The 26,387-nt window shown below is 56.1% G+C and overlaps 1 protein-coding gene across 10 annotated transcripts in view; it reads left to right on the top strand.

Annotated features, from left to right (window-relative positions):
* Positions 1–24,848, top strand: part of SPTB (spectrin beta, erythrocytic) — a 124,630-nt gene extending 99,782 nt beyond the window's left edge. For all 10 annotated transcript variants that reach the window (XM_059914425.1, XM_059914421.1, XM_059914420.1 and 7 more), the window contains 14 exons: positions 296–574; positions 1,156–1,286; positions 2,228–2,432; positions 2,707–3,081; positions 4,462–4,706; positions 5,806–5,944; positions 6,423–6,507; positions 7,309–7,505; positions 7,815–7,864; positions 8,362–8,440; positions 18,128–18,390; positions 21,085–21,258; positions 21,516–21,558; positions 21,706–24,848. In XM_059914425.1, the coding sequence (XP_059770408.1) occupies positions 296–574; positions 1,156–1,286; positions 2,228–2,432; positions 2,707–3,081; positions 4,462–4,706; positions 5,806–5,944; positions 6,423–6,507; positions 7,309–7,505; positions 7,815–7,864; positions 8,362–8,440; positions 18,128–18,390; positions 21,085–21,258; positions 21,516–21,558; positions 21,706–21,873 (2,433 nt within the window). In that variant the 3' untranslated portion in view covers positions 21,874–24,848. The remainder of the gene's footprint in view (positions 1–295; positions 575–1,155; positions 1,287–2,227; positions 2,433–2,706; positions 3,082–4,461; positions 4,707–5,805; positions 5,945–6,422; positions 6,508–7,308; positions 7,506–7,814; positions 7,865–8,361; positions 8,441–18,127; positions 18,391–21,084; positions 21,259–21,515; positions 21,559–21,705) is intronic.
* Positions 24,849–26,387: the final 1,539 nt, after the last annotated feature.

Genomic DNA, 26,387 nt, shown 5'->3' with positions numbered 1-26,387 from the left:
GAGCCCTCAGGAGCACAGGCTCTGGGCTCCGAGAGAGCCGTGTTCAAATCCCACCCTGCCACTCGCTGCCCACAGTCACCTAACTGCTGCGCGCTGGTGTCCAGTGCTGACCTCAGGAGGTCATGGTGGGGGCCAGAGGAGAACGAGGTGGCAGGCCCAGCACCGTGCTGGGCACCTGGTCACTAGCAGTCTAAGCTTCCCCAAGGGGTTCAGGGCGAGAGGTGCCAGGGTAGGACCCTGGGCTGCCCTGCTCGGTGGGAAGACCAGCCCCTGAGCCCTTCCCCTCTGGCCGCAGACGCTGCAGAATGAGATCCTGGGCCACGCGCCGCGGGTGGAGGACGTGCTGCACAGAGGGCAGCAGCTGGTGGCCGCGACCGAGATCGACTGCCGGGACGTGGAGGAGCGCCTGGGGCATCTGCAGGGCTCGTGGGACACACTGCGGGAGACGGCGGCCGGGCGGCTGCAGCGCCTGCGGGACGCCAGCGAGGCGCAGCAGTACTACCTGGACGCGGGCGAGGCCGAGGCCTGGATCAGTGAGCAGGAGTTCTACGTCTTCTCCGACGAGACCCCCCAGGTCGGCTCGGGCAGGGTGCCAGGCTGGGTGTCGAGACCAGCCCAGAGGAAGAGCTGGGTGGAGGTGGGCAGTCAGTGGGGAACCTGTAAGGCCAGGTGTGTGAGGAGTGAGGGCAGGGAGAGGGTGTACGAGGTGCCCTCCTTCTCAGGACGCCCCTCCTCTCAAGAACATACTGTGCACGTACTGTAGCCGGGCGCCCTGTTTGCCAATTAGATTTGCTCTAACCCAAGGGTTCTTCACCTCTTTTGTGCCCTGGATTCTGTGCAGATGAACTGCTGCGGGAGGGGGTGAGAGGTGAGGTGAGGGGGGTCTCTAAAAGCTGGGGTGATACAGGAAGTTTCCATGGGGACAGAGGTTGGATCTGGGCCGGGAAGGGTGGATGTCAGACGAGAATTGAGGGCGACGAATGGAAGGTAGGGTGCAGGTGTTGCTGGGCAACGGGAGGAGAGGGGAGGGGACCGTGCGCAGTTCTCCTATGGGTGTCCCGCGAGCCTGGCCCTCCCCCGTCTCGGGCACCTCCAGGAGCTGGGCTGTAACCTGGGCCAGGTGAGCTCGTGCCCTGACAGTCCGCTGCCTCCTAGGATGAAGAGGGCGCCATCGTGATGTTGAAGCGGCACTTGCGGCAGCAACGCACAGTAGAGGAGTACGGGCGGAACATCAAGCAGCTGGCCGGCCGGGCCCAGGGCCTGCTGTCTGCAGGCCACCCCGAGGGGTGCGTGTGCCTCCTGGGACAACTTGGCCAGATCCCGGGCGTCAGGCCAGGGGCCCCACCAACCAGGATCCCTTCAGGTCCAAGGCGGAAAATAAGAACAGTTTTCCCGAAAACTGTGGGTTTGAGAAAACTGCCTTCTGGCCTGCTGATTGGCCCAAATCCCTTTTATGTTGTGGTTTTGTGTAACTTCACACAGGGCTGACTGAGGCCTGGTTTGCAAAGAGATTAGGAGATGGAACAGCAAAACTACCCTCTTGGTGAACAGAGAGCTCCAGTCTTTTCAAGAGTTAGTCTTCAGCATCTTTCAGCATAGCCTAAATTTGCTTTTCTTTTTGTGGTCCGGAAGGTACCTCAGGATCTCACAGTGTCTCAGCGAAATCACTATATACCCATCTAAACTGTTCAGTTGCGTGGGTTTTGCATAAATGGGAGCCCACTGGGCCAGACAGCTCAGGCCACTCCCAGTCATGGCCCTGTCCTCAGTCACCTTCAGGGCACCCACAGCAGCTGCCTCAGCATCTCCCAAGGAGCCCCAGGGATCGAGCCCCTGGTATGGCATGTCCCTCCCGGAAGAGCTGAGCAGGGTCTGCTGCTGGTGGAGCCAGGCTCAGACAGCCCACGCCTCAGCCTCCCTGGAAGAATAGCGGAGGAGTTCTCCATTTGCCCTTGTCTCTCTGAGCTTCCCAGAGTCAGGGACAGGGGCGGGAGGCACCCCCTCTAGGGGAATACATTTCACTATCCCCTGAAGCATCATGGTCTAAGGGATGGTTCCTTCTCTCCCCAACTCTTCCCCGTGAAAAGTCGCTCTGCCGTTTCTCCGAAGCTGTGCTCCGCCACTCGTCCCTGCCTCAGGGCTGGGGAGGAGGAGGCTGGCTCCTCTCATCTGGCTGCTCTGGGCTCTCTGTTGCCGTCTCTGAGGGCTTTCTTGTTTTGAATTCCAGGGAACAGATCATCAGACTTCAGGGACAGGTGGACAAGCAGTACGCGGGGCTGAAGGACATGGCAGAGGAGCGCAGGCGGAAGCTGGAGAACATGTGCCACCTGTTCCAGCTGAAGAGGGAGGTGGAAGACCTGGAGCAGTGGATCACAGAGAAGGAGCTGGTGGCCTCCTCCCCAGAAATGGGGCAAGACTTTGACCATGTGACTGTGAGTATCCATGGCCACTGCTTGCTTTGTCTCCCTCTAATGCAGTAGACCTAGGAGCTGTCATTCCAGACACATACACACACCCGCCAGATGCAAAGTGCCGCAGAGATGCGGGCTCCCCCCGGTGTGAGCTCAGGTGCCCTGGGGAAGATGTGAGAGCCCAGCTCCAGGCAGTGGCAGGTGCTGCTGGGAGAGTCGGCAGCTAGGGTGATGACACCACCACACCCCTGAGCGCTGATAACCGGTAACTGCTTTTCTGTCTACCCCCGTCCAGCTGCTCCGGGACAAGTTCCGGGACTTTGCCCGGGAGACCGGGGCAATTGGGCAGGAGCGGGTGGACAACGTGAATGCCATCATTGAGCGGCTCATCGACGCGGGCCACTCAGAGGCGGCCACCATCGCCGAGTGGAAGGACGGGCTAAACGAGATGTGGGCGGACCTGCTGGAGCTCATTGACACGCGTATGCAGCTGCTGGCCGCCTCCTATGACCTGCAGCGCTACTTCTACACTGGCGCCGAGATCCTGGGCCTCATTGATGAGAAGCACCGCGAGCTGCCTGAGGATGTGGGGCTGGACGCCAGCACCGCCGAGTCCTTCCACCGCGTGCACACAGCCTTCGAGCGGGAGCTCCACCTGCTGGGTGTGCAGGTGCCTCTCATCCCTGGCTGTCCCTCCACGCCTTCCCCATGACTAGCTTCCCTGGGGCGCAGTGTCAGGTCCTCTCCTGGCTTCTAGAGGGGAGACTTCTCGAACAGGCATCTCCTTAGAGAAAGCTCGGGGCAGGAAGCAGAGGCTTTCAGATGTTCTTTAGCTTCAGAACTAGTTCTTTAAACTGAACCTTTCCCAAAACCCGATGCAAAAATACCTTCAAATGCAATTTCTCTGGTTGTCAAAGTATTACAGTATCATTAGTGAACATACATGTAGCACTTTTCTAGCACCAGGTACTGTTCTAAGCAATATACGTGGTCACTGAATCCTCAGCCTCCCTCTGAGGAAGGGAATAATGTTATCTGCCTTTTCTAGATGAGGAAAGCAAGGCACAGAAGGGTAACTAAGTTGTCCAGAAACATGCAGCTAAGCAGTGGAGCCAGAATTCAGATCCTGGCAGTCTGGCTATAGACTCCACACCCTTAGCCACTGAGCTGTTCAGCCTTTCCCCATGGGAGCTGGAGGGGGGCCCAAGACCAGCCTAGACTCCCTCCTCTCATCATGGGGTGCCCCCTGAGGTACCTCCACAGGCCCCTAGGGTTCTGCAGAGTTCAGCATGATGGAAAGGGTGAGGGCAAGGGGCTCAGCTGTGGGGACTCACCAGGCTTCCAGTGGAGCAGGGAGGGAGAGCTTGGCCGGCTGTGCAGTCCTGCACCGACCCAGTAGGGTTTCAGGAAAGAACACCAAAGTAGGTTGGGCCCCTGGTTCACCAAGAAGGGGACAGCCTAAAGATCTGTCCTCCAGCTGGAGGTGCTTTGGGGGTACTGGAGCCCCTGTGGCAGGTACAGCCCCACCGAGGTCTCAGGAATGAGGCTTCACTACCCTGGGGCCGGCCTCAAACAGCGGATGGCACCATGCAGAACGGTTAGGAACAGGGAGTTGAGAGCATGCCTCCAATCCCAGTTGCACCCTCTCTGAGCGTGAGTGACCTCGGGCCAGTCACTTAGCCTCCCTGTGCCTCAGTTTCCTCATCTCAAAAACAGGGATAATAATAGTACCTCTTTGATGGTGTTGTTGTAAAGATGAAGAGAGTAACAAAAAGTGTTTAGAGCAGTGCCTGGTACATAATTACTCTCATAATCATACATCAAAGGGCACAGAGCCCCTCTCACTCCCAAATCCTCATCAGAGCCCAAGGGATGCTTTGGGTCAGCAGAGGTGCCAAAGCAAGGAGCCTTCTCTCCAGCACCCAGTGGGTGGATCCTGCTTCCAGCACTGTCCTCGGGAGGGAGACTGGGAGGAGGCAGACACCCTTGCCCATCCTAGGCCCAAGTCGTGTCTGCCTGGAAAACAGTGTTCAGTTTTGCCCCATCACAGGTACAGCAGTTCCAGGACGTGGCCACCCGCCTGCAGACAGCGTACGCTGGAGAGAAGGCAGACGCCATCCAGAACAAGGAGCAGGAGGTGTCTGCTGCGTGGCAGGCACTGCTCGATGCCTGCGCGGGGCGCCGCACCCAGCTGGTGGACACAGCGGACAAATTCCGCTTCTTCAGCATGGTCCGAGACCTCCTCTCCTGGATGGAGAGCATCATCCGGCAAATCGAGACCCAGGAGAAGCCCAGGTGAGGGCAGCGTCCTCGAGGCAGCCCCGCTCCTGGCCCACTTTGTCCCAGAGGCTGGCAGAGCAGGGCGCTGCTCCGAGGGTCTACCCCGGAGGGACGTCCTGGACTGTGGGTGCGCAAGAATCCCCAAGGGGCACCTGAGGCTGGGTCCAGGGAGAACCTGAGTGGCTCAGCTGCCACCAGGAGAACCGACTATTCCAGAGTAAAGGGAATCCTGAGAGTGGCGAGAAAGACATCTGTCGTTCAGATTCTACAGTGGGGGCAGTGGCCGTGGTTGTCAGTGAACATAAGCAGTTTACATATTCAGAGGTGGGCAGGTCCAGAAGTGGTCCTGTTCTTCCCCCAGCACGGGCATACGGGGGCCATTTCCCTAAAACTCAGGAAAGGAGCTCATTGCGCATGAGAGGTGGGGGCAGGCACATGGGTAGTCGGCCAGGATCAGAGCTCTCTACACACTTTGTGCCCACCTCTGTCCCTCTGCCCCTAGGGTGCCTCTCCTGGTGGTCAAGCTTTTATGTTTAACATCATTATTGAGCTATAATCCACATACCATACAATTCAGCCATTTAAAATGTACCATTCTTGTTTTGCATAGTCACAGTTGTACAACCATCACCACAGCATGTTTAGAACATTTTCATCACCCCAAAAAGAAACCCTGTACCCCTTAGCAGTCATCACCCCCCACTCCTCTGGCAACCACTAATCTGCTTTCTGTCTCTAAATTTGCCTGTTGTAGACTTTTCATATGAGTGGAATCATATAATATGTGGTCCTTTGTGACTGGCTTCTTTCACTTACCACAATCTTTCCAAGGTTCATCCATGTAGCATGTATCAGTACCTCATTCCTTTTTATTGCCAAATTTAACATTCACTGCACCCCCGTCTGTGTCCTGACCACTGACCAAGGGAGGACACTAGGGCATCAGTGTTCCTGCTGGGGCTGGGCAGCTGGCAGAGGGCTTCCTGGCTGTCCAGAGAGAGAGGAGAGAGTCAGACTCCCAGGCAGGTAGGGGCCCCCCTCTGATCGGGACTTGGTGTCAGATGGGCCAGAGTCACCCAGAGTTTCCTTTTTCACCAAACGCCTGCCCCCGCAGGGACGTCTCCTCGGTGGAACTGCTCATGAAGTATCACAAGGGCATTCTGGCGGAGATGGAAACGCGAAGCAAGAACTTCAGCGCCTGCCTGGAGCTGGGCGAGTCCCTGCTGCAGCGGCAACACCAAGCCTCGGATGAGGTGTGAGGGGAAGGCGGGACAGAGACGGGCCCTCTCCTGTCCTCGCCTCCACTCCTGCTGGGCCAGACAGCTTCCTGGGAGGGAACCCGTGGGCCGTGGTTTCTCTGAGGAGGCTTAGCTTTCTTTCACCCCGGGGAGGGCTGGGGCTGTGTGTAGGTCCGGGGATTATAGCTCCACCAAACCTATTCGAGGAACTGGCCGCTCCTCTGTAGGGAGAGTGGGCTCATAACCCACCTAACCCTCGCATGTGTGTGTGCTTTGGTCTCGGTGACACCCACTTCCTGGGTGAGGCCTGTGGTAACCTCAGAGAGGTTAAGTAATTTACCCAAGGCTGCACAGCTGGCAAGTGGCAGGGCCAAGACTTGAAGCCAGGTCGGTGTGACAAAGCCCAGCAGGCTGTGCAGGGCCCCTCCGCACACCAGCTCAGACAGGGGGAAGGGTTACCAAAGCCTGGGCCGTCTTCCCTTCCTCCCCACAGATCAGGGAGAAACTGCAGCAGGTGGTGTCCAGGAGGAAGGAGATGAAGGAGAAGTGGAAGGCCCGCCAGGAGCAGCTCCACATGTGTGAGTGCAGCCTGGGAGCCAGGGAACCTGGGGGGGGGGGGGGGCGGGGGGAGGGGCCAGGGAGGGTGATGTCACAACGCGGTGGATTTCCCCCCCTGCTGGAGAAGAGCCTCCACAGCAGCACTCATCAGCAAAGTTCAGGGCCAAGGGCCTTGGGGGAGAAGACCCAGCAGACACGCTGCCGGAAGCCTGCCTCTGACCAGCCAGCACCTGCCCCCTGTCCACCCTCTGCCCCACCTGTCCCCCGCCTCCTGCTTGGCCGGTGTCCCCATAGAGCTGTGGCCTCTCCAGGGGTCAGGGTAAGGCTCTAGCGCATCCCAAAGGTTTGATCTGAGGCGTGTGGGGCACAGAAAGAGCTCTGTTCTCCGCAGCTGGAAACAGGAGAGGTAGGGAAATTCCACCACCCAGGTAGGAGCCGCAAGCCACAAAGACCTGGACTCTTCCATGGCTGCTTGTGCACGACTGTGTGAGTGAGACAGCCGGGGGCCGGGAAGGGAACACTCAGGGCAGAAGACTGTTCTCAAAGGGCGATGTCGAAACCATTTTGTTTTAGAGTTTGTTCTAATTCATGTGTTTTTCAAATATCGCTATCGGTGGAGATGAGGTAGGGGCCCAGCACGGGGATGGAGCAGCCTCGGGCAGCAGGTCACCACTGAGCAGGGTGTCCACGCGGTTCAGGGACACCTATGTGGGCCTCGGCCTGCCCGCCAGCTCCGCGTCTGTCTGTGAGGGGCCCCGGGGTCCCGGCAGGATCGGACCGCTGGGTGCTGACAGCCCCCCGGGCCGTGTTGTCCGTGGCAGGGCTGGAAGTGTGCCAGTTCTCTCGGGACGCCTCAGTGGCTGAAGCGTGGCTGATCGCCCAGGAGCCCTACCTGGCCAGCCGGGACTTTGGACACACGGTGGACAGTGTGGAAAAGCTCATCAAGAGGCATGAGGCTTTTGAGAAATCCACGGCAGGCTGGGCAGAGCGCTTCGCCGCCCTGGAGAAGCCCACCACGGTGAGCCGGGAGGCTCGGGGAGGTGGGCAGCCGCGCCTTGGGGGTTCCTCAAGTCAAGAAGTCTTCGGCGGTTACTGGGGACCTGCGGACAGTGTAAAGGCTGGGCAAGGCGGGAGAGTGGGAAGGAAATAGGAGTGGGAGAAAGTACTGACTTTTGAACCCGAAAGACAAAAGGGGCTAATTCCAACAGGAACAACCACCAGGTGGGTCGGGTATAGGGAGCCTCTTTCGAGGAAGGATGTCTGAGAGCAGGCTCCCCTCTGTGGCTGCTCTGACCCGACACCCACCCCCGGCCTTTGCCTCCCCTAGCTGGAGCTCAAGGAACACCAGACCCCGGAGAGAACTGAGGAGGAGACTGGGTGAGTGCGGGGACGACTTGGCTGGAGCCCTCTGCTGAGAAGGGTGGAGGAGGGTCCTTCTAATCAGAAACCGCCCCCTGATGGCTTGACAATCCACACGTGACCTCTCACACCTGGGCCACTAGTCAGAGAACTACAGAGTGCCTGGAGCTTAAAGACGGAGAAGAGCTTTCATTCCCCCCCAATCCTGGGTGGCCTGAAGGCCTCGTGCAGGAAGAAAATGGGTGGAGGGCAGTGGCTGCTGCACCATTGCCCCCCTGCTCTGGGAACCAGCTGAACACGAGTCCCAGAGGCCGTGCTGCACAGAGCCATGGCATTTCTGAAGCATCTGCCTAACCTTTCAGGCTGAGGCAGATTGAGCAGCTCCTTGCTAAGTGTCTGCCAGGCTGCTGACTTGGCTTGTGTTCTCTGGGGCCAGGGTGGGAAGCCAGGCCTTGGAGGTAGTCTCTGGCCTCTGAGAGGTGTTTGTTTCTAAAGCGGGACTGTGTCTTCCATAGGCCTCAAGAGGAGGAAGGCGAGACAGCAGGGGAGGCTCCCCGAGGTCCCCACCGAGCAGCCACCGAGAGAACGTCCCCGGTCAGTTCCCTGTCCCATTTGTCTAGTTCCTGGGAGTCGTTGCTGCCAGAGCCCCCTCATCCCGACTAGGCTCAGCTGGGGCAGGAGGCCAGGATGGGCACACACTGCCCCTACCCACCAGACTCCTTCAATCAGTCTTCCTTGTTAACTTAGCTTTTCTTAATTCCGAGAATAATTCCCCTTCTCCCTTCAACCAAGAAGAAACTGACATGCCAGCCCACTGACATGACCCTCTTAGTTTGGTTTTATCTGGTCTAATAAATTTTATTATATAAATACATTACCATCTACATCAGGGGAAGCACTTTATACAGGCAGGAATGATTCCTTTTTATACACTGTCCTTTTACCCATTTTCCCTCTAACACCATCCTTAACTCTACCCTCTACACCCACACACACACACACAAATATACTCACAAATGGACCATTTGGTCTTCCTGCCCCGGCCATGGCATTTGGGGCAGTGAAGTGGGCATACCCACCCTCTAGCAGATTCCTTCCTCCTAAGGAGAGCCCCTCCCCCCTTCCACCTTTCTGGCCTGATGCTTGTGGGTCAGTAAGTTGGAGATAGAGCTGGCTCTGAGGCAAGAACAGACTTGACGGAGCCCTTCAGGAGTGAGGGAGAGCCCCAGGGCTTCTGGGTCACAGGCCTCCAACTTGTAGAAAAAGAGGATGCGTGGGGGAGGTGAGGGAGGGATGCAAACACTCCCGCTGCCAGAGGCCTGGACAGATGGCTTCAGGACCTGGCCTGGAATAGATCCTTTAGCTAGAAGGACCCAGGAGGTCTATGCAGGAAGTCTGGGAGGCTGTGATCCAGGTTTTGGGGAAATGTCCTGGGAGCAGCTGACTGAGAAGAAAGCAAGAATCCAGCATGTGCCTTGCATGGCTTTGCCACTGCATGTCCACCACCTCTCCAGGTGCCCAGGTAAGCTTGCCTGAACCTTTAGGAGTTCTTGGTGGAAATTTCTGGTGCACCAGCCACCCCAGAAAAATGCACAACACTGAGCATTTCCTGTGCAGAATCCGTGTCAGGTCTAGATTTCAGCCCTTCCCACCCTTCTGAGACACACACACACACTCACACACACACACACTCTCTGAGCTCCCTCTGACACCTCCAACCGGCCAGAGGTGTCCTGAGCTGCACCAGCCCTTCATGTCCAGCAGAGGGCACTCCTGGGCTCCCGCTGGAGGGTCTCTCCCAGGACTTCCCTCTGAAGATCCCATCGGCACATGTGGGAGTCTCTGGTGGACTTTGCCCCGGCCCCCTTTTCTCAGGGACAGCCCCCACTGGAAGGAGAGAGAACTCTGGGGGCTGGCATGGACTGTGGACACTGGGGCTGGGACTGTTCCTGCCACCTGTGCTTCAGCTGTGCGTCCCTGTGTGTCTGCGTGTGGTGGTGGCCCGGGTCTACGGGTTCCTTTGTGCCCACCTGCGCGATCCATCCGCTGTCTGTGTCGTGTACGTCTGTGCAACGTAATTACATGTGCATCAGAGCCGCCTCCATCCACCGCCTGAATGTCGCTGGATTTGGGGGGGAGTATAACCTGCTTGGACCTGAGCGTCTCTGGAAGGAGGGAGTGAGCCCACATTTGAGACCCTTCCCAGAGAGCCAGCCACCCCACCAGATGGGGAAACTGGCCTGTGCCCGGTACCAGGAAGAAACCAGATGGCGAATCAAATGAACACCAGGCCTGAGGCCTCATGGAAACAGATTTCCTGCTGCTTCTCCTTTCCGAGCCCTTTGTTGAGTTTTCATGAGGATCCATGGGACTCCGAGGGAGGGTGGGATACCCCATTGGTCTCTGATATGAGAAGAGAGGAGAATGGGTCACATGCAGGGTTCAAAACCTTTCCAGAAACCTCAGGCCTCTCCCAGGAAGGCGGCTGTCCGCTGAGCCTTCTCTCTGGGGTAGGCCTGGGTCCAGTGGCTCTCCTGCTGTCCCATGTGTGGTCTGGTGTCGGTGCCCTATTGGATAGATCCGTGCTGTGTGGTCTGGTGTCGGTGCCCTATAGGATAGATCCGTGCGCTGTGGCTTCACGTGAAACCCATCACTAGTGCATGCCGGCTTCCTGCATGGGCGTGGACCAGGCACCTGAATCCCTGTGTTGACTGCTGCACAGCACACGGTGGCCACCCTGCCAGCCCCGCCTGGTCCTCCCCTTCCCGGGTGTGTGCACGCACACACGTATGCACACGCAGGGACTGGAGTACCGTTCCACGCATTCAGCTTTTCTTCAAGCACATCCATTGCCTCTATCACCTCTTACCTTTCCACATTAGAGCATGTTCTAATAAAAACAAAAAGAAAAAAAAAAGACAATCCATTATACGGGTAAGTGTGTAAGAGTGAATGAGGCCAAGCAGAAGAAACAAGCTTTCACAAATGGCAAAATTCCTGGAGTGGAAGTCAGGACATTGGGTTCTTAATTGTAGAAACTTCGTGCATGATTTTAGGCAAACCCCCTAATCCTCCTGGGTCTCCCTGCCCTCATAAAACTCTGTGGGATTACAGAAAGTCCAGAACATTCCTGTATGTGAACAATGTACCTAAGTGGAGGGTTGGAAGAGACGGGTTTCCCCACTTTTGTCTCGTTCTGAACTCTGAGGAACCTGGTTCTGTGGTCAGGTGCCAGCTGGTGTGAGGCTGGAGGTGAGAAAGAGGTGGCAAGGGGCCAGGGTGTTTCCTTTGTTTGGGGAAGAGAGGAAGGCAGGGTTGGACCTCTGCTCCTGCCAAGGCCAGTGCCCCGAAGGTGGTCCCGGGGTCCCAGGCTGGGGCCCGGCATCGGGCTGAGCCCTCCCCCTTCCTCTCACCCCGCCACCCCCCACCTTATGTGTCCCCCCTTCATCCTGGGTGCGGCTCTGGGGAGGGCTTCAGGGTCCTGCTAAGAGTCCTCATCTTCTAGGCTCTGAGTGCCCCAGAATCCTCGGTGTAACATTTGCGATGAGATGCTGATTGCTGAGATGGTGAGGTTGATTTCCTGGAGAAGCAATGGTATTGCGGAGGATCTGAGCCAACCCAGGCTTATGGGCCCCCAGCCAACGGCTGCGGGACCTCTTCTGTGCACTGTGCCTGTTTCCTGGCCGCGGGTGGGAAGCAGGCCCTGCTCTAGGAACCCTCCCAATGGGGCTGCTGTGACGACGAGAGGGATACCCCTGAGAGGGATTGGTGCTGCGAGGGGCTGTGACAACAAGCAAGAGTCTGCCTTCGGGGTTCCCTGTTTGGGGCAGTCGTGCCCCATCTGCCTCCAAGCCTCAAGGCTACATTCCTCTGTGGTGCAGGGATTCTTGGGGTGAGGCCGCTCGGGGGAGCAGATGCCTGGGTGCCTGTCATTATCAGGCCTTCATCAGGTTGTCAGGGAAAACTCTCTTACTCAACAGCAGCTCACAGACGTCACTCTTCCCGTGACCTTCCAAGACCGCCTGCAGCTGGCTTCCCCGAGGGGACTGGGCATTTCCTTAGGAACGCACAGGAGGAGTCCAGACTCCAGGTCCCTTGCCTCTCCCTTCCAGCGTCTTAGAGGTTGACGTGGCTTCAGGGAAATAACCGGCACTTGAGAACGTGAGGGATGGTGCCCCAGGCTGAGCAGGCACTGGGTTGCAGCAGGTCACCTTTTAGCCAGTGGCTGGCTGGCTCCAGCTGCTGTCACTCCCTTGGCAACTCCCCACAGCAGCAGCTTGCCCAGCAGGCAGCCTAGGGCTCTAATCAGCGGCCAGAGGCCTGGCTCTGACGTTCTTGGAGGGAAGGGATGTGGGTGTGGAGGCAGCAGCTGTGTTTCTTCTTGCCTGAGTGAGCTTTCCCCATCCTCCCTCCCCTCCCCCTGTGAGGCTGAACTGAGCTGCTGATTCAGGCGTTTTACAGTGAAGGCAAATGGTGTGTTTGTCCATAATGAGCAGACCCAGCCTGGAAAGAACGTCCGTTTTCCCGTGAACCTGGGCGTGTCTGTCTCCCCAGGATGCCTGAATCAGCGTGGCACGGCTGTGTCTGCCTACAGTCTGGCACCGCGCCCTGGCACTCCAGGCTCCGTGGAGAAGCTGGCTCTAGGCTCTTTGTGGACATCTGTCCGCCGCTCGGTGCGCCCAGCTCTCTGTGCTATGGTCGGACGTGCTCTTCCTGGCCCCGCTGCTCAAAGGCAACTCCTAAGTTCATCTTCCAATCTGTGTTTTAGAGCATCCCCGATACTGATGAACCCAGGATGGGACTCTGTTAACATCGTAGGCATCTCAGAAATGAGGCTTGAAGCTGCCAGCTTGACTGTTGGGTGTCAGATCTGGATGGGGGAGTCAGTGTCTTTTGAGTCTTTCTGAGTGGCTGGCTCAGAGTCACCAAGGCATCAAGCAGCTGCCAGCTCCTCCAGGGCAGGGACCCGAAGAGCCCACACTGGTGGTGGGAATGGCAAAGACAGCTCCTGAGGAAGAGTCGTTCTCTCCCCCGGGATGGCCGTGGACCAGGTCTCCCCTCCCTGTCCAAGGGGACCCTGCACATTCCCCTCTCCTTTCCCCCTCACCTTATGTGGTGGACTTCTGCTCTGTGTCCCCTCCTGTTGTCTTCCCTGCTTCCCAGTGGTCATCTCAGACAGACAGCTGGCCCCTGGGACATAGTGCTGAGCCCCTCCGCTGCCCATCCCACTCCTCATGAGAGCCCCTCACCATCCCTGCCACCAACCCGGTGGACCCCTCACTGCTCCAGCCTCAGCTCCTCCCATGCTCTTTCCTCTGTTCAGCAACAACGTCTCTGTTCTCCCTTTAGGCATTTGTCTCTGTTCACCCTAAGTTCCCATCTCTTCATCTCTTTGGCTGCTCTCAACTCAGCCAACCATCTTTTTCTTCTCTTGCAAACAACTGTCTTCTGAACAACCTTCCCAACCTGTCTGCTGACAGCCTTCTCACCCAGAGGATGAGAGAGCCCAGACCTCAGACACTGGGGGAGGGAAAAAGTTCTTGGCTGCAGAAGTGGCCAGCTTCCCCCACCCCACCATCTCACAGGGCTATTTGGTTGCCTAAGGTATTCAACAATAGATCTTGTCTGGCCTCAAGCCCCTCTTCTGGCCCTTTCCAAGGTGGCCGTGACACGATCACACTGCCTCAGCCAATCAGCCACGTGTCTTACATAAGCCAGACTCATTCCCCTTTAGACCATGAGCCCCATCGGATAGGCTCTTCTCTCTGGAGCAATAGTACCACCGTCTTCTCTTGCAGCAGGATTTAGCAGGAAGAGCACAGGGTTTGGGACCAGAGAGATTTGCATCTTCAGACTTCCACTCACTAGCTGTGTGACTGTGGGCAAGTTACTCATTTTCCCTGACCCTCAGTTTCCCTCATGTAAAATAGGGGTAGTGATACTTGCCTCGCAGAAAGGATGTGAGGATAGAAAAAGAGAATATAGGTAGAACACCTAGTAGGTGATTGTGTTCATTTTTCCCTTCATTTTTTTCTCACTGCAGTCCTTCATCTCTTAAGAGAAACATCCTCCATATGAATTCTAACATCCATTGCCAACACCCTCCCAAACCAATCTTCCTGGAGTGCCCCTCCCTGAAAGCCCCCTACATACACACTCTAGGCTCAGTCCTTGCTGTGAGGTAGGCAGGTAAGACCATTGCATGGCTAAAGTCAAACAATAGTCTCTGGGGTGCATCCTCTTGCCCTCGTTCTCACTTATCGGCATTTCCTTTAGAGAGAAGCTCACTTGTGTTTCCTTGTTTGTTGATGTGTCTGGGTTCACTGAGCATCTTTTAGAACCTCCCAAAGACCCTGTGGTCGCACCCCTGGTTATTTTTCTCCCTGGAGCTGGAGTTAGTTGTCTGTGTGCTGTCCCCCTGCGCCACCTGCTGGCTTGGCCTGGAAATACACCTTCAACACCTTTAGTCCAGGTAAGAAATGTACCCATCCTGCCCCTCTTCCCTTCATCTTCTTGAACCTCCTTTGGGGAAGAGACATCTGCCTGCTTCCCCACACCCAAGTCAGTTTCCTAACAAGGCAGGACCCTAAAAAGTCAAGCTTACAAGACTCTGCAAAGACTCTGATGTGGCCATCCCCTGCCCATCAGGGGCTCAGGCCTCTCCCTGTTTGACTACAATCCTATGAGATCCTAAAAGGCTCTCCTGTCTGTGCCCTTTCCTCCCCTGATGTTCCCCCCAGCATCCAATGCTGCCCGTCCCCTACCCTCCTCTGACATCGTGATCCCAGCAGCCAGCGCACACACCTACCTCAGATGTGTCCCACCCACGCACCTGTCACCCAGACCCTCACATCAGAGAACAGAAGCTCCATGCTTATTCCAGGCCCCCATCCCTGGGCCATTCTCCCTCCTTCTGTTTCGCCCACTTATGGTCTAAACTCTCCAGCAGCCCCAACCTGACGCCCAGAGTTTCTTCCAAGTAGCTGGATCCTCTTTTTTTCAGAGTGTCCCCCAGTTCCTCTGAGTGATTGCTCTAGGCTGGGTTACCCCTCAGCAGTGTAGGTGTAATCTCTGCATCTTCCTGATGACCCAAGGGCTAAAGCAGCTGGCCTTCTGCCTTATATCACGGAGGACAGAAGGGAGTCTTGGATCATCTTAGCTATCCAGGGCCTTTTGGCAGAACCTATCTGTCCCTACAGCCAACGAGTAGCCAGCAGCCCCTCCTGGTGCTCTGCTGTCCACAGATCCCTCTGCCTGTCGGGCAAGGCAGAATCTCTATCAGAGCATGGTATGGTTCCAGGGGCAGCAGGAGAACTGCCCCTCAACCCCCAGCTCTCTTAGAAGATGGTGCAAAGCATATTTACCCCTGGGACCTATAAAAGGAGGGCCCTTTTGCCCAAACCATGCCCCCATCTTTCTCCTGTGTGTCCCTTCCCCTAACCCAGGAGGGAGAGAAGCCCCGCCAGCCCTGGGCCTGGGAGGAGCGGCTGCCACCAGACCCCTCCACCTCCCACCCTCATTCTCGACTCCTTCTCCTCAGGCCTTGGCCTTCAGGGGAGAGGGGAGAGGGTGTGTTTTAAACTGTCTCCACATGAACAGTCAAGAGAACAGAAGAAATCTTTGCATACATTGGAAAACCCCCATTTCCCAAAGCCCACCCATGACCTGGCCATTTAACTTTCGATCACACTGGCCATGGCCTCTGACTGGCCCTGCCAGGGAACATGGGTCAGGCATCCATTAGGAAGAAACAGAAGAAAGGTGAGGTTAAATTGGGAGGCAGTCCTGGAAAAATCATCTCTATTTTCAGAGGAGAGTTCCCGAAAGGAAGGAGCATGGAAATGAAAAGTATAGGAAGAAAATATGGACACACAGGGCTCTAGTAAAACCAGTCCCAGGAGGGGAGAGGCTGGGTGAGAGGGGTGAACATGGTTGTGAGGGTCTGCTGGGCTTTCCTCCCAGCATCTGCCACGCATCTTCCCTGAGCCCCCCAGAGCAGGTGTGGGGAGGGCCTGGCCCATCACCAGGAGGAGCAGCACAGCGAGCTGGAAAGATAGAGGATGAAAGGCTTCACTACCTCCCCAACAGTTATGCCTAAGTCAGAGGGCTGGCCTGACTGGGTCCATAGAAGGAGCCCAAACGCAGGTTCCCAGATCCAACCCTGCCACTCCTGCCCTTCCTCCCTGCTGGAGGAGGATCCAGGCAGGGCTTTAGAGCCTTCAGATCCTTGTGGTCAATTCTGGGTCATTGCTGACACTCAAAAAGATACAAATACTGCAAGATGCATAAAGATGGGCATGGCCCAGCCACAACTCTCAAGGGACTCTAAGACAGGAGAAGATAAGAGCCCTAAAGATGTGGTAAAAACTCAGGCCTGTCCAATTCTGGAGTGCATGCTCTTGATTGCTTCTGGTATCTATTAGCTGTGTGACCTTGGGTAAGTCACTTAACCTCTCTGAGCACAGGTTTTAAGTCACTTAACCTCTCTGAGCACAGGTTTTCTCATAGATTGAAGGTGTTAGACTAGGGTAGTGTTTTCAAACTTTTCCAGCCATATTATCCTTTCTTTAAATGAGATCTTAGGGAACCCCAACCTGTTTATTGACCAGCCCTAATTTGATGGGATACAGCCATGACCAGCTTTACCTTTCTTCCAACCACTGCCTTCAGACATCTCCGTTGAGCCTCCGCTTCCCATTCCTTAGTGCCAGCTCAGGCAGACCTTGGTCACTTTTAGCTCTTAAAAAGTCTAACCAGTCTGTTTCAGTTTGAAGCTTCAATCTGATGTCCAGTATGGTGCCCAGATCCTCTCATTCTCCATTTCTCTATTTTGGCTTTGACCCAAGGTCTGAAGGACCCACAATGGGGAGCACAGGGTCTGCTGTTTCCTGGCTCCTCCCCAACACTCTCCTGGGTCTCCATCTTCAGTTGGGACAGGGAGTAGAAAAGGGGGCAGTGTCTCTTTACTGCCTGGGTTGGCTCTGGTCCTCTTGGGCTGTCAACACCCTTGGTCCTTCAGGTGTCCGGATGCCACCTGCTTGGGGGCCTACAAGACCCCTCCCACCTGGTGCTGTAAGGTCTCCAGCAGTCAGGCCTTTGAGACAGGGTTCTGGCCAGATGTCTCAAGCTAGGGTGGACTTCCTTGGTGCTGGGCACGTAGGAGACCCACCCATTCTTGCCCCAGCCGGCATTCTTGCGCTGCACTTGGAGGCTGGCTGCCCCTTGCTGCCGCAATCTGTCCTGCCCTCTCTCCTGCTGCAGTGGCACAAAGGCGGATCAGCAAGGCCTCTGCGTAAGGAGGTACCCAGCTGGGGAATAAGAGGTCTGCTTCCCCTTCTCATGGGCACCTGACATACCAGCACGTGGCTCCACTGGAAGCCCCTCACTTGGCTTGGGCAGGGGCTGGGAGGATCCTGCCCTCCACGGGGAGGAGCAGGGAGGTAAAAGCCGACGACTTTCCCTGGAGCAGTGACTCCTTAGGTGGTGATTCTCTACCCCTGCAGCACATTCGAGTGCATGAAAAGCTGACTAAGAAATTCCAGTGTGCTGACCCCACTCCAGGCTAGTTAACTCAGCATCCTGAGGATGGGTCCCGGCATCCTTTGTTAAAGCTCCTGAGGTGATTGTAAAAGGCAGCCAGGGTTAGGAACCACTGCCCTACTCCAACAAATCCCCACCAAATGACGGGGGCAGGACCTGGGGAGCAGGTCACGGTCCTGCACCATGACCCGGGAAGGTCTGGGTCTCGCTTTAGAAGGTGGTGGGGGAGGCTTAGGGCCTGGTGCCCTTAGCTTTGGGGTTTTAGACACAAGTGGAAGGTAACAGAAGGGTTCCCGTACAATATCCTACCACAAATGTTCTTCTATCCTGTCTTAGCAGCAGAACCCTTTCTTCATTTGAAGTCTTGCCAGAGCCCACGCATGACTCAGTAGGAGCTGGAGTGTCTCTCTGAAGCAGGGGTGGGCCCTGGAGCCGGGCAGCGAGCAGCGTGGGAAACCCCCGGATGAGCCCCTTCAGCTCACTCTAAGAACCTCTGCCCCTATGTTAGACTGGAGAGGGGGAGAGTGGGGAATGGAGCCAGAGACATGGGCACAGTCTAGGGAAGCAGGCCAGGTGGAAACCCACAGCAGGCTGAGGGAGGGCCAGGGTGGGCCAGGAAGGGCACAGGAGAGAGGAACCAGACTCAGGTGGGGCCTGCTGACCTCCCAGTTCTGCCGAGAGTAGCCACCCCTGGCTCTGAACCCCCAGCAAGGTGTGCTCCTCCCATATGCCCCTGAGCAGGGGGAAGAAGAGAGGCAGTGGCCCCAGGACCTGCAGCCTCCACTGCCGCCAGGGCCGCACAAGGAAGGGCAGGAGGAGAAATCCAGCACAGATGAGAGGCCCACCACAGAGCCCCTCTTTAAGGCCCTGGACACGCCTCTGAGCGAGGGTGATGAGCCTACAACGCTGCCGGCCCAGGTGGACCACGGGCACAGCGTGCAGATGGAGGGCTACTTGGGCCGCAAGCACGACCTGGAGGGGCCCAACAAGAAGGCGTCCAACAGGTGTGTGGGGGAGGGCCGCGGGGTAGGAGGGGTGGGCAGCTCCCAGGGACTTCAACAGAGCAACATGGGTACGCTTGTGGGCGAGGGTGCCCTCTGCCTCTAGTCTGAGAGCTCCTGGGCATCCTCGGGGACAGCCCGGGGGCTGCTTGGCATGATGGGAAAAGCCTGTCTTCCGTTGTGGTCCTATGACCTTGTACTAGTGACTCAGCCTCTCACTTGTAAAATGGGGATGACGGGGGCAGCCTGCCTCTTCAGTGCAGATGCCATGCCTGGCGCAGAGCAGGAACTCGGTGAACACTAGCTGTTATTATCCCAGGGCGGGGTAACAGGTAGGCCTTGGCACTAACAACACGTCCTTGACCAAGTCCCACTTTTTACCCAGTCTGGGCCCCAGATTCCCCAGCTTTAAAATAAGAGAGGAGGGCTTCCCTGGTGGCGCAGTGGTTGAGAATCTGCCTGCCAATGCAGGGGACATGGGTTCGAGCCCTGGTCTGGGAAGATCCCACATGCCGCGGAGCAACTAGGCCCGTGAGCCACAATTACTGAGCCTGCGCGTCTGGAGCCTGTGCTCCGCAACAAGAGAAGCCACGATAGTGAGAGGCCCACGCACCGCGATGAAGAGTGGCCCCCACTTGCCACAACTAAAGAAAGCCCTCGCACAGAAACGAAGACCCAACACAGCCAAAAATAAATAAATAAATAAATAATTTTTTAAAAAAATAGAAGAAAATGCAAAAAAAACCCAAACAATAAAATAAAATAGGAGAGGAGAAAGAGTTGCTATGGTCCCTCCTAGCAACCATATGACCCTGAGGAATTCATTCAGAGGCTGTGTCGTTTCCTGACCCTGAGGCAGTCATGTCCTTGGGTGTGGTCTACCCAGGGATGCCTAGACCCAAAGTCTCTGGAGGCTCCTGCCTTCAGGTAGCAGTCCAGGGTCCCAGAGAAACAGGGCAGCATCAAGAGGTTGAAGCCAGCCACATTCCCAGGGCCAACTGGCAGCATACAGAGAGAGCCTGGCCTGGGGGACACGCCAAAGTTAATTCAAATTCCAAAAATGAATCGGGGGGCCCAGCCAACCTGAAGAGGTTTATTGCTTATATGGAGAGTCTGCAGGGAAAGGGAAACTAGCATTTATAAAGTACCTACTGTGTGCCAGGCATTATGTTAGGACTGATAATAGCTTCTCAAACCTCCTATGATATTGAGGTTTCCATTTTCCAGATGGGGAAACAGTCTGAGAGAGGTTAAATCATTTGTCCATTTACTCCAAGACCAGCTCCTCCTTTGCAACTGCCTTACTTGGGCTACCAGCTCAGAGAAGGTGGTGAGGGCCAGAGGAAAGATCCCTGAGCTGGTGTCAGAAATCTGGGCTTTGTGGAATGGCTCTGCAGCCAGCTTTGTACAGGTCAGGTTCTCTCTTTGACCTTTCAGTCCTTCCTCCCTACGTGCCCTGCTAGTTCTCCACTTTTCTGCCCTCAAAAGGGAGGGAGGAGGAAAGGAGGAAGAGGAGGAAGAAAAGCTTAATGTTTCTCAGTACTCATTACTGTGAAAGGGCAATATGTTCCCCATTTGTCAGGGAAGGAGCTCAGGTGAGCCCACACATGAGCCCATGAGCCTGCTGTTCTCACCAAACATTTCAGCTGAGATGAGCCTTGATTTACACAAATACATTTCTTTAAAAAGTGCTAGTACAGGGCTTCCCTAGTGGCACAGTGGTTAAGAATCTGCCTGCCAGTGTAGGGGACACAGGTTTGAGCCCTGGTTCGGGAAGATCCCACATGCCGCAGAGCAACTAAGCCCGTGCTACAACTGCTGAGCCCACATGCCACAACTACTGAAGCCTGCGTGCCTAGAGCCCCTGCTCCGCAACAAGAGAAGTCACTGCAATGAGAAGCCCGTGCACTGCAACGAAAAGTAGCCCCCGCTCACCGCAACTAGAGAAAGCCCACGCGCAGCAACGAAGACCCAACACAGCCAAAAAATAAAAATAAATTAATTTAAAAAAAAAAAGTGCTAATACAGTATACCAGGCGTATATCATCAACAAAACAAAATATCACTACCAGCAAAACAAAACCCTGCTCTGTTCACGTTACAGTTCTGCAGTGAGACTCAAATATGCTGGTGGCTATGGAAATGCTTTGAAAAGTTGTGTATACTATTGGTCTTAGACTCAATAATTCTACTTCTAGAAATATATCTCAGGGTAAGATCAGAGTTACAGGCAAGGATGTTTATCATATTGCTGTTTAAATCATGGATAAAATTTCCAGTATTAAAAGGTCCATCAATAAAGGGATTATTTATATGTGTGATAGAATACCATATAACTATTCAAAATTATTTTCAAGAAATATTTGAGAATTCAAATATTTGAGGATGGGGAAATACTCATGATATAGTGTTAAACTTAAAAGCAGGACATAAAATTGAATATACAGTATAATCCAATTTTAGCTATATATGTGAATAAAGACTAGAAGGAAATACATCAAATGTTAACAATAGTTAACTTTTGGTAGTGGAATTACGTGCAGATGATTTTTATTTGCAATATTTTAAACAGTAAAATGTATTACTATTGATCAGGGTAAAATTGGTATAATTAAGAAAAATGGTAAAGCTATAGGAACTGATTATAGAGATGCTGTATCAGAACTGTAGGTGACCTGCCTCTCTGTACCCTCACAGGTCCTGGAACAACCTGTACTGTGTGCTCAGGAATAGCGAGCTGACTTTCTACAAGGATGCCAAGAACCTGGCCCTGGGGGTGCCCTACCATGGGGAGGAGCCCCTGGCCCTGCGACATGCCATCTGTGAGATTGCTGCCAGCTACAAGAAGAAGAAGCACGTCTTCAAGCTGAGGTGAGGCCCTGCCTGTCCACTGCCCCTTCCCTGGTTTGGCGTAAGTGGCTGGACAGGGAGGGGCCCACTCTTTGGGACCAGCTTCAGGCCTGAGTTGCCCTTCAGGGATTTTTCAAATCAGAGAGGCTGGTGGTCCTGATTTTTGCCTCTCTCAGAAGGTGCTGTGCTGCCTGACAGGGTTCTGGTCATGGGAAAGCTCAGGGGGCTGGGGGATCAGATCCAGAGGTGGCCACGCAGGAAACCCTCTGTCCTCCTAGGCTGAGCAATGGCAGCGAGTGGCTTTTCCACGGCAAGGATGAGGTAAGCGCAGGGCTGCCTAGCCCAGACCCCCACCAACAAAGGGGCAGGTGGGAGGGACGCATGCCACTTGACCTCAAGGCTCCCTCAGAAGGGGCTGCCCTAGAGGCACCCCGGCCTTTGCGGGGCCCTGACCCTCCTGCCCTGCAGGAGGAGATGCTGTCCTGGCTGCGGGGCGTGAGCACCGCCATCAACGAGTCCCAGAGCATCCGTGTCAAGGCACAGAGCCTGCCCCTACCCTCCGTCACCGGCCCCGACGCCAGCCTCGGCAAGAAAGACAAGGAGAAGAGATTCAGCTTCTTCCCCAAAAAGAAGTAGCCTCTCGGGCACCCCGCGGGTGAAGCCAGTGCGTCGGGACGAGAGACGAGCGGGGACGAGCGCTTCCCTCCTCGGCAGGGTCTTCCTCCTGCCCACGGCCCGGCCGCCGCTGCCTGCCTGCCGCCTGCCTGCTCCGAGTCGCCGGCCGGGCCCCGGGCCCCGCTGCGCTGCAATAGCTGCCTTCGCGCCACAGGCCCGGCCCGGCCCGGCCCACGCCTGCCTCCGCGCCCTCTGCCCGCAGCCCCGGCGCCCCGCACACGGCGAGCGCGGGCTCCAGGGACGGAGCTCCCAGCTCCGCCGGCCCTCGGTGCCTCCGGGGCTGGGGGCAGGAGATGGTTTTCGAGGCCCACGCCCTCCTCTCCCCGCCCCCCTCCCGGGCTGAGGGGCGCCAGCCCGTCCCCCGATTCAAACATAAGCTGGAGAAGAAGGCTGATGGGGTTCCTCAGACGCTGCCCACTCCCAAAGCAAGTCTTGCTTGGGGTCACCTCCTGCTCAGTCGCAGCCAGGGAAAGAGAAAGGGAAGAGGACACCGGAAATGCCCGACCTGCCCCTTAGGGGCGTGAGGAAGGAGGCTTCAGGGAGCTCTGGGCCAGGGGCTGCTGGGGACTGAGGGGACACGACGGCCTCCTCCCCACTGGGCTTCCTCAGAACGGGGACTCTCACCTCAGGGGCCACCGCGTCCCCTCCTCGCTCCTCCTCCCACCGAAAGAGGGGGGCACCCAACAAGATCGATGGGTCCTAAGTGCAAAGGGGCTCCCCTGGCCTCCGGCACCCCTTGCCGCCACCCCCGATGGTGGTAGGGAGGACCAGGAAGCTCTCAAGCCAGCCCTCTTTTAAAACTACAGTTAGAGGTTAGGGCTCAGGTCAGAAGGAGGTAGATAGGTCTCCACACTGCCTAAGGCGCTGCCTCTCCACTCTGGGGTCCTCCCGCACTCCCAGTAGCTGCCGAACCAGCAACATCCCACTCAGACACAGGGCCCTTAAGGGAGACAGCGCAGGTCCCCAGGTACAAGATGGACACCGCAATGCCTGGAGTAGAGCATCCCAAAGCCAAATACCCCATGTGTTCTGTCTGCAGCTGGTACCACCTGAGGGTGCTGGCTGGACCGACAGCAAATTTCATGACCCGTCACCCTGGGGTGGCAAATGTGGCCACAACCTGGGTATTTATTACGACCCACGGAACAACCCCAGATGGCTGGGACAAATGCTGGGGCCAAAGCCATTAAGGTGTGGCAGGCACCCTTGCTTAGCTCCTCCAGAAGGTCCTGGCCTTGAGTCAGGGGGCCACATGGGTATCTACCCCACAATCCCAAGCACAGCCAAAAGGGGCCCTGCAACCTCTATCCCCAGGGATAGCTTTCCCTGTGCTGCTGAGGTCAGACTTCCAGACGGAAGAGACCACTAGTTCCACAGGGATTTTTCTCCGCCACTCTCTGAAAGCAATGCAGCTCCAGCCCAGCATCTTAACTGGGCTTAGGTCCAAAAGAGGGGTTAAGCTGCAGGCAGCAGGCATTTCCCCAGGGACCACAAAGGTCCCTGGGGCCAGCAGTCGCTGTTTCCATCACCTTCCCCGTGGGAAGGAGCCTTAGACACACTGAGATGATCCCCCGGAAGCGGGTGAAGCTCAGGTAGAAACCACAGGCATAGGCATGCGGAGTTACTAGGCCTTCCCAGGAGCCCTTAGTGCTGGAGATCAACACCACCATGTCAAGGGAAGGCAATTTCAGCAGACAAGAACCACAGGAGGGAAGTTCTCTGCTGGAGCCTGACAGGTGGTCCCACCTCTGGGGCCAGGGTCTTCATTTGGCCTCTATGCACCTAACCCTATGGCCCCCTGTGCATCCACAGGGAACCTAATCTATACCGCCCACCAGCCTCTTTCTATACCTAGGGAAACCAAGGCAGGAGGCAGTGAGGGGATGACACTCACCTGGCAATAAAGAAGGCCTCTGGTGCATCTGAGGGCATGTCCTGCTCCAGGGCAGATAGCGGCAAGAGTCCCCCTCAACTGTTCCCATGGGCCAGTCTTCAGGGAGCCAGGAGACTAGAGGCCACCCTCTCCCCTCCACGTGTGCCAAAGCAGCACCTGAAGTGAAGAATTTCAGCAGGCGACTCCACAGCCCCAAGAATGAAAGGGCCTCAAGGAAAAGCTAGGCTTTCACCACCCCTGGGCCCCCACACTGGGCAAGGGCAGCAGCCGGCTGCATGTGACCCACCATCTACTGCCAGCTCCCCACGCATCCCTCCCCCCACGTCACACAGGCCCCAAGACACTCAACTCACTGGCCTGAAACTGCAGGGGCCCAGCTTTGGGACTCTGTGCCACATGGGGGGGCTAAGCTCCTGGTGCCCTGGCAAGGTTTCTTTTTTCCCTCCTTACATTTTCTATTTTGTAGTTCTTTTCTTTAACAGTATCCCCCCAACAGCTCCAGTCCACACCAGCAAACCAGGAGTCCTCCCCAGGGCAGTTTAGAGGAAGCTCCTTCTGGGCATGGTCAGGTGGTCCTCCTTCCCTCTCTCCTTCCCCTTTGTCCCCTGGCCTCAACTGACTGTGGCTGAGGGAGGTAAGGAGGGTCCTCGAGCTTCCTCCCCCCCACCTAGCACCCATAACAGGAGGTCTGCGGGGGCGGGGGGGGGGGTGCTCGGCTTCCCCGCCACCCCACTCCTTCTTCCTGCCTATCGGAGAGCACAGAGAGTCCCCAAGGCTGGCCTTGGATCGCCCTCCTCCCTTCAGTAGGAGGGGGCAGAGATCCAGAGGACCCCGTGGCTCGGTCTCTTGGACAAGTCAGCTCAGGGAAGATGCAAGGGAGGAGGTGGCTGCAGAGGACGGCAGCCCTGCTGGGCACAGACCATGCCATCTGGGGCTGGCCCTGGGGCCGGCTCGGCCTTGTCCTCCACCTGCTCAAATGTGCTTCCACCAACCAGAGAAAACCCATTTACTAGTTTTTCTAATAAATCAATAACGCTCCATATTTCCGTTTCTCATTTGACTCACCTATTTCCCTTTGAACTGGACCAAAGGGGGCTGGTTGATTGAGCAAGGCGGAATCTGTGAACACAGGACCACCATGGAGACAAGAGGCACAGCCAGACTCTGGCTTGTCCTTGGAGTCTTATGGGAACAACTCTGCTGGCACCTACGTTCTGTGCTTCACTTGAGACCCTGAGAAAAGCTCGCTTATTCACGCATTCAACCATCTTGAGGGCCTGCTGCAGGCCTTTCCCCATGGAGCTCGGGACAGAGATCTGAAAATCAGAATCCACACACCTGGGGTTCATCTCCGGAGGTGCAGTTTCAATTGGTCTGGGTGGGTGAAACCTAGACATCAGCATTTGTCAAAAAGTTCCCTCCCCTGATGATTCCAGTGGGCAGCCAGTAGGAACCACTGAGCTGGTCCAGGGTTCCCAGGTATAACCTAGAGGGCTGTGTAAGGATCACCTGGGGAAGGTGTTGACTACTACTCCCCAGGCCTCACCTCTCGAAGAGTCTGAGTCAGAGAGTTTGAGAAGCAACAACTTATCCATCTCCTTCGATTTACAGAGGAGGAAAAAGCATGAGTTTAGGTGACCCAGCCAGTTAAATGCAGGGCTGGATCTCCTGACTCTCACTCTAATGTGTGGCTACTCATGACAATCAGAGACTTGTCTAGTAGGAGCCAGCTCTCTCAGCGACTGTGCAAGTGCCCACAGACCATTCTGACCAGCTGGCAGAACATGGGCCAGCCCTGCTCTGCTCCTGCTCAGGAAAGGCCTCTACTTGCCTCTGATATTCCCTTGACCTCATTAGACTCAGCAGACCCATCTTCAGGCTGAGCCCATCCTCCTAGGTCAGAAGACCTGCAAGACAGCTCTACCACCTGGCCCTGCAGCCCCACTCCTCCCAGGCCCCATCCAGAAGAAACAGGGTGAAACAAGGTTGGTCCACCAAGGAAAAAAAAGGCAAAAAACCCAGTCAGAAGTAGGGGGCAGACCTACGCCTTTTGAATCAAAGACACTTTTGAGAATAAGAATGAAGAATGAGGCTCTATCCCAGAAAAAATGCACCCCTCACCCAACACTGCCAGCCACTTAAGATATTTCTAGGCTCCAAGTTAAGAATCCTTGCCCCCTAGGATGTCTCCTGGGAGCTAGCGAGGGAGAGAATAAAAGGCACCAGACGTGGAAATATCTGCCTGTTAGAAAAATGTTCCACCCCTTTCAGTCCAACTTTGGCACCTGGGGAAAAGAGCTAAAGGCTGGCATGGTGCCCCCTGACCTTACCCCAGACAGGACGCCAGGCTGTGGGTAGACAGAAGCCCGTGGGAACAGAAGTAGCAGAACAAGTCCCCTCCCACACATCCTGCTGCCCCAGCCTCCCCAGCCAGCACCTGGGGCCTTGTGCTTCGTGAGCATGGCTGCAAATGAGCGCCTGTGGAAGCAACAAGCCCACGTCCCGCTTCCCCTGAGACAGGCATGGGCACGATCACCTCTCCCCAGCCCGGCCAGACGCCAGTAAGGAGACCACTCACAGG

Source organism: Balaenoptera ricei, chromosome 2 (assembly GCF_028023285.1).
Source record: "Balaenoptera ricei isolate mBalRic1 chromosome 2, mBalRic1.hap2, whole genome shotgun sequence".
In the NCBI taxonomy this organism is placed as follows: Eukaryota; Metazoa; Chordata; class Mammalia; order Artiodactyla; family Balaenopteridae; genus Balaenoptera; species Balaenoptera ricei.
The sequence above is the reverse complement of the archived record's forward strand: the minus strand, read 5'-3'. Positions and strand labels throughout refer to the sequence as shown.